At 38.8% G+C, this 17,392-nt stretch overlaps 1 protein-coding gene across 1 annotated transcript in view; it reads right to left on the bottom strand.

Annotated features, from left to right (window-relative positions):
* Positions 1-13,908, bottom strand: part of LOC131194781 (beta-Ala-His dipeptidase-like) — a 35,933-nt gene extending 22,025 nt beyond the window's left edge. Inside the window, exons 1-5 of the mRNA XM_058176192.1 lie at positions 13,727-13,908; positions 10,177-10,255; positions 8,753-8,875; positions 5,306-5,449; positions 4,441-4,603 (exon numbers count right to left, since the gene is read on the bottom strand). Coding sequence (XP_058032175.1) covers positions 4,441-4,603; positions 5,306-5,449; positions 8,753-8,875; positions 10,177-10,251 — 505 coding nt within the window. The 5' untranslated portion in view covers positions 10,252-10,255; positions 13,727-13,908. The remainder of the gene's footprint in view (positions 1-4,440; positions 4,604-5,305; positions 5,450-8,752; positions 8,876-10,176; positions 10,256-13,726) is intronic.
* Between the last annotated feature and the right edge of the window lie 3,484 nt (positions 13,909-17,392).

The raw sequence follows: 17,392 nt of genomic DNA, 5'->3' as shown, positions 1-17,392 counted from the left end.
CCAAATTATGTTTATACTTTTACTGTTATCTTATATATGATTGTCAAAATAAATAAAATAAAATATCTAGAACTAACTAAAACTAAAAAAGCCAGTAAGCCTATGGAAATTGACTTCCTGAAACAGATTGCAAATAATGAGCCTTTAATATAATATTATAATATAATATAATATAATATAATATAATATAATATAATATAATATAATATAATATAATATAATATAATATAATATAATATAATATAAAATAATATAATATAATATAATATAATAGAATATAATATAATATAATATAATATAATATAATATAATATAATATAATATAATATAATATAATATAATATAATATAATATAATATAATATAATATAATATAATATAATATAATATAATATAATATAATATAATATAATATAACAACAGAGTTGGAAGGGACCTTGGAGGCCTTTGCAGGAGACTATAAATAAAAGATTGCAATTGGTACAGTCCTGTACAGGTAGTCCTCAGGTTATGACCACTTGTTCAGCAACTGTTCAAAGTATGATAGTGGTGAAGAAGAAAGACTTACAGTGAGTCCACAAAATTCCGTCCACAGCATCCTTGTAGCCACATGACTGCAATCTGGGTAATTTCCAATGTACCCTGCTAGCTTCCCACAAGTAAAGTCAGTGGGGAAGCCAGCAGGAAATTGAAGTCATAATCACATTAGATCCTCACTGTACAGTCCTCATTTAATTACAACAACCAGGACTACTGGAATTTCCATTGCTAAGAGACATGACATCATGACTGCAGTACTTAGCAACCGAGTTCCCAATTGCAATTGCCATCATAATCCACGGACTACCTGTACATATATACAGTGAAACAAAATGGACACTGCTATAGCAATTGAGATTTTGTGTGAAAATGGGAGTATATTAAGCAAAGGAGATTACATCTAAGTCAAGAGGGTGGGCAATTGCCTGAAAGGCTCTGCAAACTTAGATTCAGGCTTATAACCAATACCAAGACCAAACTGATAGGCTATAATGATGCATATTGAACAGAAAAAGATGAAGATTTTTAAGTCTACAAGCAGACCACTCTTCCTATATAAGGGTGGAATGATCAGTTGGGCAAGCACACAAGAATATTTTTTCCAATCTTCCACCAAGGTAAATAGATATCTGCAGCACAAAGATGCCAGGAGGTTATGTGACTATATAAACTGTTAATGGACTTAAGGATAGGTGAGTCAAAGCCTACAGAGCTCCTTGAGAAAAATCAAGGAAGTATTCAATTTTTCTATAATGAAAAAAATTACAACATATATAGACTCAGAGATGTCCCAAAGGACTCATTCCATGGGACTGAAATACTGCCCACAAAAAAAGTTACCTACATATATACTTTCTAAGTTCTTATTCTGAAGTCATCACAAAAGCCTTTGAAAAGGGATGGGAATTGTGGATTGGTGCATAAGCCAATATGAAGTGGTGCTAGAGCTGTGAATCCAAAGGTACTGATCAGTATTTCATGACTTCTTAACTAGAAAGAGGTAGTGGATTACTTGTAGGGAGCTAAGGATTTACTCAGTGTACCCTCCTTGTTTAGCCATTCTATCTATCCTTGTCTAATGATTGCTAATCTGAAGTCTCTTCTTTCTGCCTTTCTTCCCAGGCATCCAGTCATGGAACACATGCTCTTGGATTTTCCTCCTGGTTGGATATAGTAGCTAGATGCTAAATCTTGCCTCATCATCATCATTCTAGCCATTGGCATCCACTGCAAGATGAAGGTCTCTTCCACATGTTTCCAATCAATATGGTCCAGCCCAGTGATTCTTAATACCCTATGCCTTCAGGCAGATCTTCCCACTGCTGTTGTTGCCCTAGAGCCTCCAGAGAATGAGGGCCATTTTTGAGGTATTGACATGTTGAAGGAATAGACCAAAATCTGCCATGCTGGTCCAATGCAGGTTGGCAGATGTGATTGGTGTTAGTCTGGGGTATCCATCACAGCTTGTTCACCTTGAGTGACCCTTTTGGACATATATATATATCCAACGACATAGTTCACAATTTCATTTACTCACACAAGCCCCTTCATCTCATCATGGCCCTGATCATAGAAGGGGCTCCAATCATAGAAGGGGAAGTCTTGCCTATTCCCCATTAAATATTTCCTATAATTAAATCTCATTTATGTTATAGTTATAATACCTGATTCACTAATCATTGTTCAGGTCAGATTCCACTCTTAGGAAGGCTCACATCTATACAGAGAATGGTACAGTCTTCCAATAATCATAATATATTTGGAAGCGTAGGTTAAGTCCTCTTATAAGAATTCATCAGATTTCTCTTTTAAACAGAATATTCTTCTTCCTCCATTTAACAAACTTAAATGAAATGAAAAGAATGGCTACGAATGGTTACAGTAGGTCTTTAGCTATAGAGCTCTAGTGACTTGGTTCTTTATTCAATGTTTTGCTATGGCTGTATTTGCTTCTCTATGTTGATAAGTGATCAATATTATTGTAGGTAATTATTTGCAGACAGCAAAACACCATGTGTATAGCTTTCATGTGTTAGTTGGCAGTATGTCCTACTGCCCTGCTCAATGAACATTCCAAAGTTTTATAATATTTGAAGCCTGTATCCTGACATTTTTGGGAGTAAGTTGTTAAAGAGATTATTGTTTTATAAAGTTAAAGCTAATTTAAAAATCTCTTTTTAACTATGGAATGACAACTCTTCTCTTGCCCCATTATGTTGAGTCTGAGATTGTGTAGGAAATATAATTTGAAAATGGCAATATTGATCTTGCAGTTAAAAAGTCTAAATTATTTTCTGTTAATTTAAATAAGATTGATATTGATATGACCATATCCTTTTCTGTATATTCAGTACCCAGGGGTGAAATTCAATTTTTTTTCCTACCAGTTCTGTGGGCGTGGTCATGTGACTGGGTGGGTGTGGCTTGGTGGTCATGTGACTGGGTGGTCATGGCCAACTCAATGTCACTCCCACCAGTCACATGACACAAACCCCAGCAACTCCTGCCCAGGTTTTGTGGCTCCCGATGTTTTCTGTGGGAAGAGGGTCATATAACATGGGGAACTTGATTGGTCTCACCGTTAGGAAATTTCTCCTTAGTCCTTACTCCTTAGTCCAACTCAGAATAAAATAGCACTGTTCCAATATTTAGAATATAATAGAATAACAGAGTTGGAAAGGACCTTAGAGGTCTTCTAGTCCAACCCCCTGCTTAGGCAGGAAACCCTACACCACTTCAGACAAATTATTATCCAATCTCTTCTTAAAAACATCCAGTGTTGGAGCATTTACAACTTCTGGAGGCAAGTTGTTCCACTGATTAATTGTTCTGTCAGGAAAATTGAGGGGCTCCTACAAAAATGAGGGAGTCAATCTTTGTTTTCCAAAGCACCAAAAGGCAAAATAAGAAACAATGGATAGAAACTAACCAAAGAGAGAAGTAACCTAGGACTAAGGAGAAATATCCTAAAGGTGAAACCAATCAACCAATGGAATAGCTTGCCTTCAGAAGTTGTGGGTGCACCATCACTAGAGGCTTTCAAAAAGAGTGAGGGAAGCACACCCCAAGTATAGTGCCAGGAACCACTAAAACAATGCAGAAAACTTAAAACAGCCATTCCCCCTTTTTAAAAAAGTCAACCCCAAAGCAAACACAGCAGCCGAGAGGGAAACTAAGAGCAGCTGCTCAGGCTAATTGAAAGCCTGGGCATGCTGCCAAAGCCATTAACCCTTCCAACTCTATTATTCGATGTTCTCTTTATTCTAAATTGGGTGCTTCACAGCAAAAGCAATATAGCTAGCTGGACCACACATGCATTAAATTCACGGCCTGTATGATCAAGCTGCATCGTCCCTTCCTGTATCTTTTCCCCCAGGAAGAAACAAGAAGTAGCCAACACTGCAAGCAGCTATAAAAGGTCTTGGGAAACTCCAGGAAGTATCAGCTGATCACAGAAGTATTACTTAATACTCTTTATAATGAAAATGTTTGTAATCTTGTCCTTCTTCCTGAAGGGAAGAGGTTAATCCCATCCTTAGATGGGTGATTGATGAGTTTCCCTGCCCTAATCCTGTCAGTTTCTGTTGTTTATTGACTTGATTCAGCATGTATCAGCTACATTCCAGATGCAACTGTTAAGTGGAGCTATTAACTGAAGGAAGAGGGGGAGAGAGAAAGAGAGAGAGAGGGAGAGAACTCTCTTGCACTCTATTTTTAACCTGTTCTCCAAACTGCCTAAGCAATTTACTAATAGTTCGGGTGAACCAGTGAGAACCGGCTGAATTTCCCCTATATTAGTACCTATCTTTGCCATTTTTATCATACAAAACTATAAAAAATGTGAACTTTTTAATAGGCCCTTTATTTTTTTTACTGTACCAACTGGATAATACACACATACCATCAATTTCTGTTAAACTGAAAGGATGGGTTTTCCATCCATCTTGACTTTTAGCTGGCATCACATCCACATGTCCATAAAAACATACAGTTGGTTTCTGTGTATCATCTCCCAACTTTGCCAGAATGACTGGAGGTAATGGAAGATTCTGAGCATCAGACAGCTGTAGGAATATATTAAAACACAGTTAATGATAATTCAGTGAGTTTCTTAAGAAAGTAATAAACAACAATTCCCTTCCTAGTGATATATACTTGAAAGAATTTTTGTTAGATGTTGATTTAGTTCCAGCTCAAGATTTTTTACATACAAATTTTTATATTTACCAAGGATCAATTATCTATCTATCTATCTAGATCTATCTATCTAGATCTATCTATCTTCTAGCTAACTAGATAGCTAGATAGCTAGCATCTATCGATCTATGTATCTGTTTCAGCTATTTACCATGTTTTCCCAAATATAAGACCTAGTCTCATATTTTTTTGAACTCTGAAATAAGCACTTGGACTTATTGCCATGCACTCAAAAGCCCAATTGGGCCTATTATTAGGGGATGTCTTATTTTGGGGGAAACAGGGTATCTATCTATCTAGTTATCTATCTAATCTATCATCTAGCTAGCTAGCTATGCATCATCTATCTATCTATCTATCTATCTATCTATCTATCTATCTATCTATCTATCTATCTATCTATCTACCGCATTTCTCCTATCTGATTTTTTTGCTGCTATCTTGTGATTTGTCTAGACTCTAGATTTTTTGTAACCCAGATCTGATAAGTCTACATTGATTCCATTGCACGAACAGACTTTCCTTCTATTTGTGCACAGTAGTCTTTTGATGGACGCAAGGATCAATACCTGTTGAATGCCCATTTCACTGAGTGTTACGGTAGCTCCTAAGTCTTCAAGACTGTCTGCAGCTATTTTGACCATTTCTATGACTTTTGCTCTTAGACGTGGCTGTTGGGAATCACTCTCTACAGCCACCCATTCCTTAAGTTTCTGAAAGGAAAGCCAGAGATAAAAGGCATATTATCATAGCAGTGTCATACTGTTATCTATATGTTCATTGCTACGAATCAGATCAAGGGAGGAAAATATCTGAACTATGTTTGAAATGTGGATTATGGTTCCATTTTATCGAGATACAGATTCTTGCAGAACATGCTTCTTCCTACCACCATGTCACATTTGCCTAGCTACATACGTACCTCCTGCAATAATTCTAGTTCTCCTAGTGAATCAAACATATTATCCAATTCTTGTCTAAAATGAGGATTTCTGCATATATACACTATAATTTGTGCATTATATATAAAATATCTATGAGATGTAGTAAGTCTAATATAATTTTGTCAAAAGCTTTGTAGATTTTCTTACACACAGCTTAATTAGAATATACTGTGCACTCTAGCACATCATCATGTTTTGTGCTTTTAAATATCTAAAATGTAACTAATATATATAAGTCTTGTTTTGTTGTCTTATCTCATCCTGTCTATAGGTGGATTAAGTCTCCTTATTGAAAAGGAGAAGAGTTGAGAGACAGTATCTTGCCTACAGTTCATAGCAAAAGAGTGCCTTTCTGATTCATAGTTCTCATTATACTGTTGTAGCCATTCTGCTGCACCAGCGCTTAGAAATACATTAAGTTTCCCCAGGAAAGCTCATTAAAAATGACAGCACTTGGCAAGACTTTACACAGGCAATCCATCTTTGTAAATTCTATTTCCTTCTAATTACTTCTAAGGGACTTGTCACCATGCAATCTGCCTTTTAAAAAAGAAGAAGAATCAGAGAAGAATAACAGCAACAATAAGAATGTCCACCCACACAATCTTCTTGTCCTGAAATTTTGTTTGGAGTGGATAATTGCATTCACTCTGCATTGTGAGATAACTTTTCTCTTGGTTTTGCAGAAATGCCCATCAGCACAATGAATAATACAAGTGCCATTATCTTACTTGGAGGGCCAAAATCAATGTAGCAAGTTAGTTCTGATTCTTTATTCACAAGTCTGAAAGGCTTTGTTGTCTACTGAGAGCTTGGGAAGAACCTAATATTAGTAACTAAAGATGAGCTAAGGATTCTGAGCAAAACCTGGTTCCTCTCCCAATTTTCCCTGCTCGTGTTCTGATATTTTGGACTGGTCCTTCAACTGTTGGGGAGGCATTCAGTTCTGAGCCATAACTTAGAAATTGATTGACTTGGAATCAATAAACTGAGCTCCCATCCAGACAAGAAGGGTTAGTTTCTCTGAGTAATCATGATAATCTTTTTCTGAATAGTGGGCAGACCTTAGTGTTCGTTTCCTCTTTGAGAGCAGACATCATGATATCCTTGGAGTAAGAGCAGTTAAATGTTTTTAGCCCAGGTCTATTGGTTTTGTATCTAGGAAGTGTTGGGGAAGTTTCCTTTAACGTTTTAATGTGAGAGGATAGTTTTGCTTTTAAGAGGTTTAACTGTATCCTTTGCAAAGCTTAAAATGCTCATTTTACCTCTTAACAATCTCCAATCACTTCCCCTCTTCAGATTCTTTTACTCTAGTGGATTGTCGGGACAATAAATTGCTCAAACTGGCTGCAAATTGTCCATCTATGATCAAAATAATTGAATTGACAATTGTGATATGCCATTCAGCCCAACTTGGTCAATAAAGGTACAAATTGCCTCAGTGCCTACAGCATGTTTTCTAATCTACTTCTAAACCATTTGCTTGAACAGCTATTTATGCTCATTTAGAATTGTTCCTCATATCTTACCTATTGAGGGTTGTTTTTGAAAGACCTTAAATGTCAAGTCTTCAAAACAGTCAATTTTGGCACTGTTATTATCATTACTTTGCTTTCCCGCCAGCGATATAGCTTAAAATGCAGATTTTAAAATATCTTCTTCCATATTTATCTACCTAAGGCCTACATTGTGCAAAGAGCCAAGGCAAGTGTCCACAAGACATGATTTTTCAATGTGGCATTCAACTTTGTAGAGAAACTCTTTGTCGTGTCCCACTCCTCCGCTGACGGCCGGGTCAGGGAAATCCGAATCAGGCTTGCCTCTGCAGCTCTGCCCAAAGTCCTAGCAAAGTCCTCAGAGCAGGCAGGAGACCAGAAAGTGACTTCAGCAAGATAAGTTCGACTTTGCCTGACTCAGAGACTGCCAGAAAGCAGATCCTTTATATAGGCCATGGGGTGTGGCTCCATGACTCAGCACTCATTAAGGCCTGCCCCTCCCTTCCTTCTGTTGCCTCCGCCTATCCAGTCTTCTGATGCGAGGGTCACTCCAATCAGCAGCTTTTGGAAATAAACTTTCCTCAGGCTCACATGCTGTGGAGGAGGGGGAGGGGTCTAGCTGCTCCGTTTGCCTGGGCATGGAGCCAGGGCTGGGGCCGGGGGGTGCTCCCTCCTCTGCAGCCTGCTTGGGCATGGAGCCAGGGCTGGGGCCGGGAGATGCCCCCTCCTCAGCCTGTCTGGGCATGGAGCCAGGGCTGGGGCCGGGAGGACATTCTTCAGCGTTCGGAAGCAGATAAGCAGACCCCGGCTGCGGTGAGAGCGGGCAAGACACAACACTCTTTTAGACCCTATTGAGACCCCTACTGTTCTTAAGGTCAGGCAATGATATTTTGATTCTCCAGGATATTGTAATACATTGCCACCCTGTTTAATACTGCTTCTGGATTTACTTTGATTTTGTTTGTTGTTTTTATCTTTGCTTCTAGTTTTCTCCAACTTTTATTATGTATTGTTCTTACAATTGCTTAAAGTTTTGAGCACTTATGGGAGTGTCACTTTGCCTACTTCTACCTGTACTGGGCTTGAAGAAGGATGGGGAGACTCCCGTGCATCCATCCTCACCTGGGTGACTTTGGACTACTTATTGTCTCTTACCCCAATCACCCTGATGACACTGTTATAGTGAAGGTGCAACTGGAAGAGATTAGCATGTCTATCTTCAGTGGAAAAAACTTAGGATATAAATCTAATAAATGTATATGTATATCACCCTTTTGCTTGTTATAAAACAAGCAAAAAGTAGAATGAACTAGCAATCAAGGAAACACCTTTGCATAAAGTATGAAACCATTGAAGCAGAAATTCCTTTATTGATCTGGATAGTGAAGATACTGCATCAGGAATCTGATCTCCCAATCAGTATTAATACTCTTTGCACTGTAGTTCAAACTAGCAGTCTGTGGCCATTGGCATACCAATAATATTAATGTAATTAACTTTTAACTTAACTCCAAGTTAAGATAGACAGACTCCGGTTGCATTTAGTTAGCAAAACTCACAATCACTGCATTTCTACCTGAACAAATTCATCCTGATGTTCATCAATGTAGTTGAAAAGCTGCTCCTCCAGGGATAAGGAATTGGAAAATAAGGAATTGCCCACTCCAAAGGGCAGCATGATAAGGGAGATACAGAATATCTGCAGGTTACAAAGACAGGGTTTAGCATCTTTAAAAAAAAATCTTCAGAGTTATACAAGATGAAATGATTGCTTAGTGTTTTATAGCCCATCATTTATAAGTAATAAGTAGACCAACAAAGTGAAAAATAAATGTTTGCATAAAACGGGATTAAAAAAAGTAAATCAAACCACCAAACAGATTTAATGGTACTTAAACATAATGACATGTTGCAACAATAACAACAATGTACCAGTTCTGGAATTTCCCGCTTGATAGTGATCAAGAACCTTTTGGGCTCAGAATGTTAAAAATTCAGAAAATGCCTAATTTGACTTTGCTGTTGTGTTACGCACTCATATGTGAACAAAAGGGAAATAATCAGTGGTGAAATCCAATTTTTTTTACTACCAGTTCTATGGGCGTGGCGTGGCTTGGTGGGCGTGGCAGGGGAAGGATACTGCAAAATCTCCATTCCCTCCCCACTCCTGGGGAAAGGATATTGCAAAATCTCCATTCCCATGCCACTCTGGGACCAGCCAGAGGTGGTATTTGCCAGTTCTCCAGACTACTCAAAATTTCCGCTACTGGTTCTCTGAACTAATCAAAATTTCTGCTACCAGTTCTCCAGAACCCGTCAGAACCTGCTGGATTTCACCCCTGGAAATAATGCTCTATCACCTCCCCCCAATCCAGGCCACTCTAAACAGAGGCATTTGATGGCAAGCACTGAGGCTCGGTCAGATGCAGAAGCCCAGGCCCCAATGTCACTGCTGCCACTCAAAGAGGCCACCTCATGCTGTCACTGTAAGTGCAGGAGCCTTGGAGAACAGTTCAATTGCCTCATGGCTCAACATTCCCATGTTGGCCCCTGCAGACTGGTATCAACAGGAGGGGTTTGTTAAAAGCTATTAATTAAAAATCCCTGGAGTGGGTGAGATTGAACCCACCCACCCCCATTTTGCTTTTCTGATCAATCTGTATGCTAGAATTCACTACTGGATACTATCATGCTAGTGAAACCAGGGTGGATTATTTCAACATTTACTGAGGCATAGATCTAAATAAACAAAAATTGGAAAAAGGTGTTCACATCACAATAGATCCCAACCTAACTACAAGTCCTTGTATACTCTTCAGATACAGTTTTGATCACTGTAAGCATACAGGTTTGTCTGTAAAAAAAACCACCAACCTGCTCATTACCGAATAAAACTAACCAGTATCTGGTTAGCATCAGTTTCAGAATTATCTAGCATCCTTTAGATGCAGAGAGAAGAATGTGAATGGAAATACAGGAGGAATTAACAAAGAAATTTACCACATATTGCTGGCAGCACATTTGGTTACAGTCCAAGCGCCAGGTTAGCCGAGGATAATTGTACAAGATTTCCATCTTACTGGAGGGAGCATACAACCAGACAGGCAAAAAAGATCAGAGGCCTGAATTGCGATAAAAATTTCTTTATCCCGCAGAAAAAGATGAAATACTTACTTTCTTATACATATTGTATGTGTGTGTGTGTCGCTTATAATATTACAAAACTATTCAAGTCATCTTTTGATCCATAAGTCATGAATGCACACTACCCAGAGACACTCTTACAACAGTTAGTTAAGGTTCATTAACTAAGTACCATAAATATTATCCACCCAATCTGTGAGTTCACAAAAAACAACATTGGTATGACATATGCCCATTGCTGATTGCTATCCCAGCTCTAACCCTCTTTATTGCAATTACTGCCAGTCCTGAGTAATGGGGTCCAGGGTAATGGCGATATAGCCTAATAAATTTTACACACTTTGGGACTGCCCTTGGAGGATGAGAGAAAATGGGGGAAATTACTGTTTTAATCCTGCCTCAGCTAAAACAGCTGATTAAATTCTGTTTCACTCGCAGGCTGCCGACAAGGTGAAGGCAACATCATGGGGACAGAGGATACTATTGGGGCATATTTAGGAGGTGGTGAAGAGCATGTCAGGACATCAGCAACAATTTAACCTATTTGGCAAGAAAACCAGCAAATGCGGATCCCAAAATAATAGCTGAGGCTTAGGTTTGTGGTGTTTGAAGACAGACACGTTATCAATCAAATAACATTGAACAGTCTCTGCCTTTTCAGCCTACTTGCTATGAAAAACAGCAAGTAAAGGGTAAGGGTTTACAAATAGAAAGTAGCATCCAGAGACCTCATCCTATCTAATGTGACAGGGAACACTGTTCGTCATGGCAAACTGGCACACTGCAGCCAAAAACAGTGCTTGAATGCAGGATTCGAGCTGCCAAAATCTCTAAGTAAGGAGAGATTGCAAGTTTACTCATATATATACTGCAGGCTTTTTTTTTGTCAGCAGACAACAGGAACTACATTTTGAGATCGGCTAGGAGTTGTGGAATTTCACTATGCTAATGTCTTCTATATGGACTTTATGTTCAACCAAGGCTCATTTCATAATCACTCTGGATTTTTTTCCCTTTGGCTGATAGTTTTTTTTTAAGACTGAGAACCTTCAGATTGGGAAATCTTATTGAAATTACTAAACAAGTCCCCTTCAATCCTTTAAAAAATATCTAACCACAAGTTTAAAGATTTGTAATATTTTTTTTACAGCAAAAGGATGGATATTGTTGCCTTTTGAAAGTTTTAAATGGATTAAGGGCTCAAATGGATTTGATTTAAGACTTTGAAGATAATTCAAAGGATCCTTTCTCCAGAGAAAATCTTCTTGCTTTTACTTTGAAAGTGATAAGATGACTTTGAAGGCTGAACACTAGAGGACACCAGATGGCTACCTTAAAATAAATGTTTGATGAAAGTCTTTGAGCGATTTAACTTTATAGTAGAATCAGAAGGTGTTACTGAAGCGGCACAAGCTCCATTGAATAAAACTAAATTGACTTGCAGAAGGATTTAAAAATTATAGTCTACAAGAATAAGATGGAAAGAATGGCTTTACAAATGAATTTTGATAATTCAAATAACAAATCAGAAGAGCGATGTGGATAATTTTATTTTATTTTTTTGCATTTACAAAAAGGATTGGCTGGAGTTGCCACGCTGGAATTACAAAAGGGGTCTGAAAAAAATGACAAAAATTCTGAGACAAAGAATAAGAAAGCAGGTGCTAGAATTTTCTTTGAGGAATTTAAAGGTCATTGGGAGAAAGACTACAAAATTGGTTTATTTGATCAAGATTAAAATAATGGGTTGTTATTTCTGGTAATGTCTAGAGCTTTTATGATTGGGATGGATGATGATGGTTATTTCTGGTAATGTTTGTTTTCTGACCGATTATTTGAAAAGAGGAAACAGGATCTGTTTAAACAGAAGGGAAGGATTAAATTGGCTGTAATAAATGCAATTTCTAATATTTATGCTATTTTTAATCATCTTAATGGACTTTTGCTGTTTAATATGGAGCTATGGGATTTTAGAGACAGGCTTACAGAGAATGGGAATGAAGAGGTGCTTGGTTGGATTTTTAAGAGATAGCGATAAGTTGTTAGTGTTGATTATACTTGCTGGGGGATGAAGAGGGGAGTTTTGTTTTCCTATTTTTTTCTTTTTCTGCATATTTTAATTGTTGTTGTTTTTTTAAATCATTTTTTATTATCCAGTTGTATTTGTTTTATCTATATCACTGGTGTCAAACTTGCAGCATCATGTTGCCATCACGTGAAGTATCACATTTTTCCCCTTTTTCCTATGCTGGGATGGGCATGGCCTGCATCAGCCCACAGGCTGCCAGTTTGATACCCCTGATCTATATGTTTTATCTGAAATGATAAGTCTATTGCTATTTATATGTTTTCATAGTGATGTATACAATATAATTATTTTAAAATGACTCATCTGGCAATTATTGGTTGCTAATAATGTTAATAGTAAATGACAGCACAATACAACGTCATTTACAATGTCAATGGCGGACTAAGCAAGTTGGCCCTCAGTTGCTTTCCCTAAATGTGTTTCAGCCCAGTTCACAGGTTCCATTTTTTAAAAAAATATGGCTTAACAAATTACCTTATCTTTTATTTATTTATTTGATTTATCAAACTTTTTGACCACACATCTCCCTTGTAAAGGTGCTCTGTAGGGGGTGTACAATTTAATTAATATAATAAAACATTACAAACTAAATAATGTAGGATTAACTTTTTTTAAAAAAAAAAAAGAAATGTCATTATAAAATTACAAAAAAAAGAAAGAAAGAAAGAAAGAAAGAAGAAAGTTCGAAGATGAAGTTGTTCATATGGGCAGGGGAAGGGGGCGTCTTATGGGGCCAACCAGCTCCATGTCGGCTTGGGCCCCTGTGTCTCCGCAAGGCTACAAAGCCAGGTTTTGGCCCCTTTGCGGAAAACCAAGTTAAATCTGGTCATTGAAGCCTTACGGGAACTCATGGCTGCTCCAGACACCTTGCCCTAACCCTGTCTGAGATTGACCCCAAAAGAAACCTCACAGGCCACAGAAATGCTTCCACGCAGCCACCCTCAAACCGGGACTTGCCTGGCAGGAACCAGAGCCCACTTCCATCAGCTCAGCCAGGGTGCTGCCTGCTAAAGATGATGGAAACCGTCTGGCGGTCTGGCCAAGAGAGGCTCATTCTGCCCCACCTCAGCTGGTGCTCTCTCCCCTTGAGGTGGCACTGCCAGGGCGAAATGGAAGGGTGCAGAAAAAAGGGCGAGGTGGGGCCAATGAAGGACTTCGGCTGCCAAACTGGAGAGCAAGCGACGCGGCTGAGGTGGGCGACCTTCGAGCCCCCTCCTGGTCTCTCCTTCGTGCTGGCATTTCTCAACGGGACATCCAAGGAAGAAGGCGAAGGAAGCCCCTCGGAGAGATAATCGGAGGGAGGAGCCGAATACTTACAAGGCGCCGGCCAAGGGGGTCTAACTCAAGAGGGCAATCTCCTCGGCGGCCACTCCGCCCTCCCTCGCGGCCAAAAGCTTAAGGGCAGCCGGCTAGCCGGGAAGCTGTCAAGCCGCTTCTTCGACTCCGCGCTGACTCGCTCACCCGCAATTGGTTCCTGTCTCCGGTTGAGCAATTTCAAGTGGCCGGGCGGAGGCTGCCTTTTTATGAGCTTTCCGCGGCGGGAGGGAGGAGTAGCCGGTGCAAGGCGCGGACAGGGAGGAGCGAGGCGGCCCACGAGCGCTTCCCCGAGGCCGATTTCCCAGCCCCCCCAGCCCCGTCCTCCGTCCCGTCTGCATTGTCCTGCTAGGGGCCTTTGGGACAAGCTGGCTGGCAGTCGGGAGAGATTTTGCCCCAGCCGACACCTCTGAAAAAAGCCCGACTGTACCGTTCATTAAGCGTGGGGGAGAAATCCCTGAAAATAAAAAAGGCAGCGTTTCTGATTGCCTTTGCCGTTAGATCCGGATTCTAGCGGGATTTGTTTAATTTTGGCATAGGAAACTCCCATGACAGACTACTTTTGCACCGTTGCCCAGGCGTGCAGATGTGGTTACCCAGAATTTAGAATAGAATAGAACAGAATAGAATAGAATAGAATAGAATATTTATTGGCCAAGTGGGATTGGACACAAAAGGAATTTGTCTTGGTGCATATGCTCTCAGTGCACATAAAAGAAAAAGATAACCTTCATCAAGGTACAACACTTACAACACTTAATGATAGAATAGAATTTTATTGGCCAAGTGTGATTGGACACACAAGGAATTTGTCTTGGTGCATATGCTCTCAGTGTACATAAAAGAAAAGATATGTTCATCAAGGTACAACATTTACAACACAATTGATGGTCAATATATCAATATAAATCATAAGGATTGCCAGCAACAAGTTATAGTCATACAGTCATAAGTGGAAAGAGATTGGTGATGGGAACTATGAAACAATTAATAGTAGTGCAGATTCAGTAAATAATCTGACAGTGTTGATGGAATTATTTGTTTAGCAGAGTGATGGCCTTCGGGGAAAAACTGTTCTTGTGTCTAGTTGTTCTGGTGTGCAGTGCTCTATAGCGTCGTTTTGAGGGTAGGGGTTGAAACAGTTTATGTCCAGGATGCGAGGGATCTGCAAATATTTTCACGGCCCTCTTCTTGATTTGTGCAGTATACAGGTCCTCAATGGAAGGCAGGTTGGTAGCAATTGTTTTTTCTGCAGTTCTAATTATCCTCTGAAGTCTGTGTTTTTCTTGTTGGGTTGCAGAACCAAACCAGACAGTTATAGAGGTGCAAATGACAGACTCAATAATTCCTCTGTAGAACTGGATCAGCAGCTCCTTGGGCAGTTTGAGCTTACTGAGTTGGCGCAGAAAGAACATTCTTTGTTGTCCTTTTCTGATGATGTTTTTGATGTTAGCTGTCTATTTTAGATCTTGCGATATGATAGAACCTAGAAATTTAAAGGTTTCTACTGTTCATACTTTGTTGTCAAGTATTGTGAGAGGTGGAAGTATGGAAGGGTTTCTCCTAAAGTCTACCACCATTTCTACGGTTTTGAGTGTGTTCAGTTCCAGATTGTTTTGGTTGCACCACAAGGCTAGTCGTTCGACCTCTCGTCTATATGCGGATTCGTCATTGTCTTGAATGAGACCAATCACTGTTGTGTCATCTGCGAACTTCAGTAGCTTAACAGATGGATCATTGGAGATGCAGTTATTGGTATACAGAGAGAAGAGAAGTGGGGAGAGCACACAGCCTTGGGGGGCCCCTGTGCTAATTGATAGTTTATAGGCTACAAATTTAACACTTAATGATACAATACTTAATGATAGTCATAGGCTACAAATAAGCAATCAGGAAACAATCAATATCAGTATAAATCGTAAGGATACAAGCAACAAAGTTACAGTCATAAGTGGAAGGAGATGAGTGATGGGAATGATGAGAAGATTAATAGTAGTGCAGATTTAGTAAATAGTTTGACAGTGTTGAAGGAAATATTTGTTTAGCAGAGTGATGGCATTTGGGAAAAAACTGTTCTTGTGTCTAGTTGGATGCAAGAGGCTCTTTGCCACCAGTTACTGTACAAAAAGTCTGATATAGCTTTTAGCATCATGGTTGCTATACCCAATGATTTAATAAACTGCAAGACAGGTCCATGGAGAGAAGTAGGATTACCCTTGCATCTTCAGGTTTATCTACCTTCTAGGGATCAGAACCGATTCAACTATTCGATGTGGAAAGGGAAAGAGATACTTCTCCATTGCTGTCTGGATAAAGTGCCTATTTTTCCCCCTTTATCGTAATAAACTTCAGTAACAGGCTATAAAGCTAATCAAGAAAGTCAGTATTTTGCTGAGTGTGGTAATGACCTGCTCTCCTAGGGATCAATAATTCTCTTTGCCCTCAGTTGATATCAGCAATCCTGTAGCTCTTGGCACTGTGACTCTGTTCCCAGCTCTTATTGTAGCCATTTTATTCATTTTGTGCTTTTACATCCTGGGTTTTGATCTCTGAGTTTAGGGTGTATTTAATACCAGCATTTAAATAGCATTCAGCTTCCACTTGAGCCCACCAGAACAGGAGCTTCATTTTTGTTTAAGAATCAAATTTAAAAAGTATTCTAAAAGAAAATTAGATAATTAGTGGATAATTAGTGATTTTTGTGCACAAGGGTCCTCAAATCTGTGGCATTTTAGATTCCATGAGTAACATTAACTGCAGTCACATCTTGACAAGCGTGCCTGAGTAAAATCTCCCAAGCATTGCAAATTAGCATTTAGGCCATACTGTAATATATATACATACATACGTACATATTATATTAAGGAAACAATTGTTTTCATAATGCCTTATTATTTTCACACCTGAAAAAAACCAGTCATGCAGATAAGTAAAATGATTGTTTCCCTCCCCTCAGCTTACATATCTCTGAATTGACAAAAGACAAATCAGGAATAAGCTAAGAAATCTATTAACAAACTATATGCCATTTACTTATCACATTGCCAAAGTTGCCATGAGGAAGAAAATGATGGTTTCCTGCTCTAAAACAAACCATGATCTTTTCTCTGTCCTAGCACACATCATGCTAACTAAGAAGCCCAAAGTGCATTGGCTTAGCATATGGGAAGCAATGAATTAAATTATGTAATGTTCTGACTTGTGGGTCAGATTTATCCGATTAGCGGGCTGCAGAGCATAGGGCCTTTGTAATTCCCTAATAATGTCTCAAAATGAGACTAGAAAATGAGATTTCCCAGTTAGATGAAGTGAGGAAAGAAATGCTAGAGAACAGGTACCCTTTCTTGATTAAAACATGGAAAGTTAAATTTGGTTTATTCCATTAGTTTAACATTATTTAAAAGGCTACCAAACGATTCCAGTAGCTTGTCAATTTCTCTTATCTTATAAAGTTGTAAAGATGGATTTCCTTGTCTTCAAATACAGATAAAGAGGAAGATATGTTAAAGCAGTACTATCTCTAATTAGATCTGTACAAAGGCAAATTGACCCATTGTGATTTAATAATAAACTACAGTGATAGCAATCATCTATGCTGAGCTGAAAAAACCAACTGCCAAATCACATTGGATATATACACCAAGCTATCATAATATATGCCCTATTACA

This window comes from Ahaetulla prasina, chromosome 3 (genome assembly GCF_028640845.1).
Source record: "Ahaetulla prasina isolate Xishuangbanna chromosome 3, ASM2864084v1, whole genome shotgun sequence".
Lineage (NCBI taxonomy): Eukaryota > Metazoa > Chordata > Lepidosauria > Squamata > Colubridae > Ahaetulla > Ahaetulla prasina.
The sequence above is the reverse complement of the archived record's forward strand: the minus strand, read 5'-3'. Positions and strand labels throughout refer to the sequence as shown.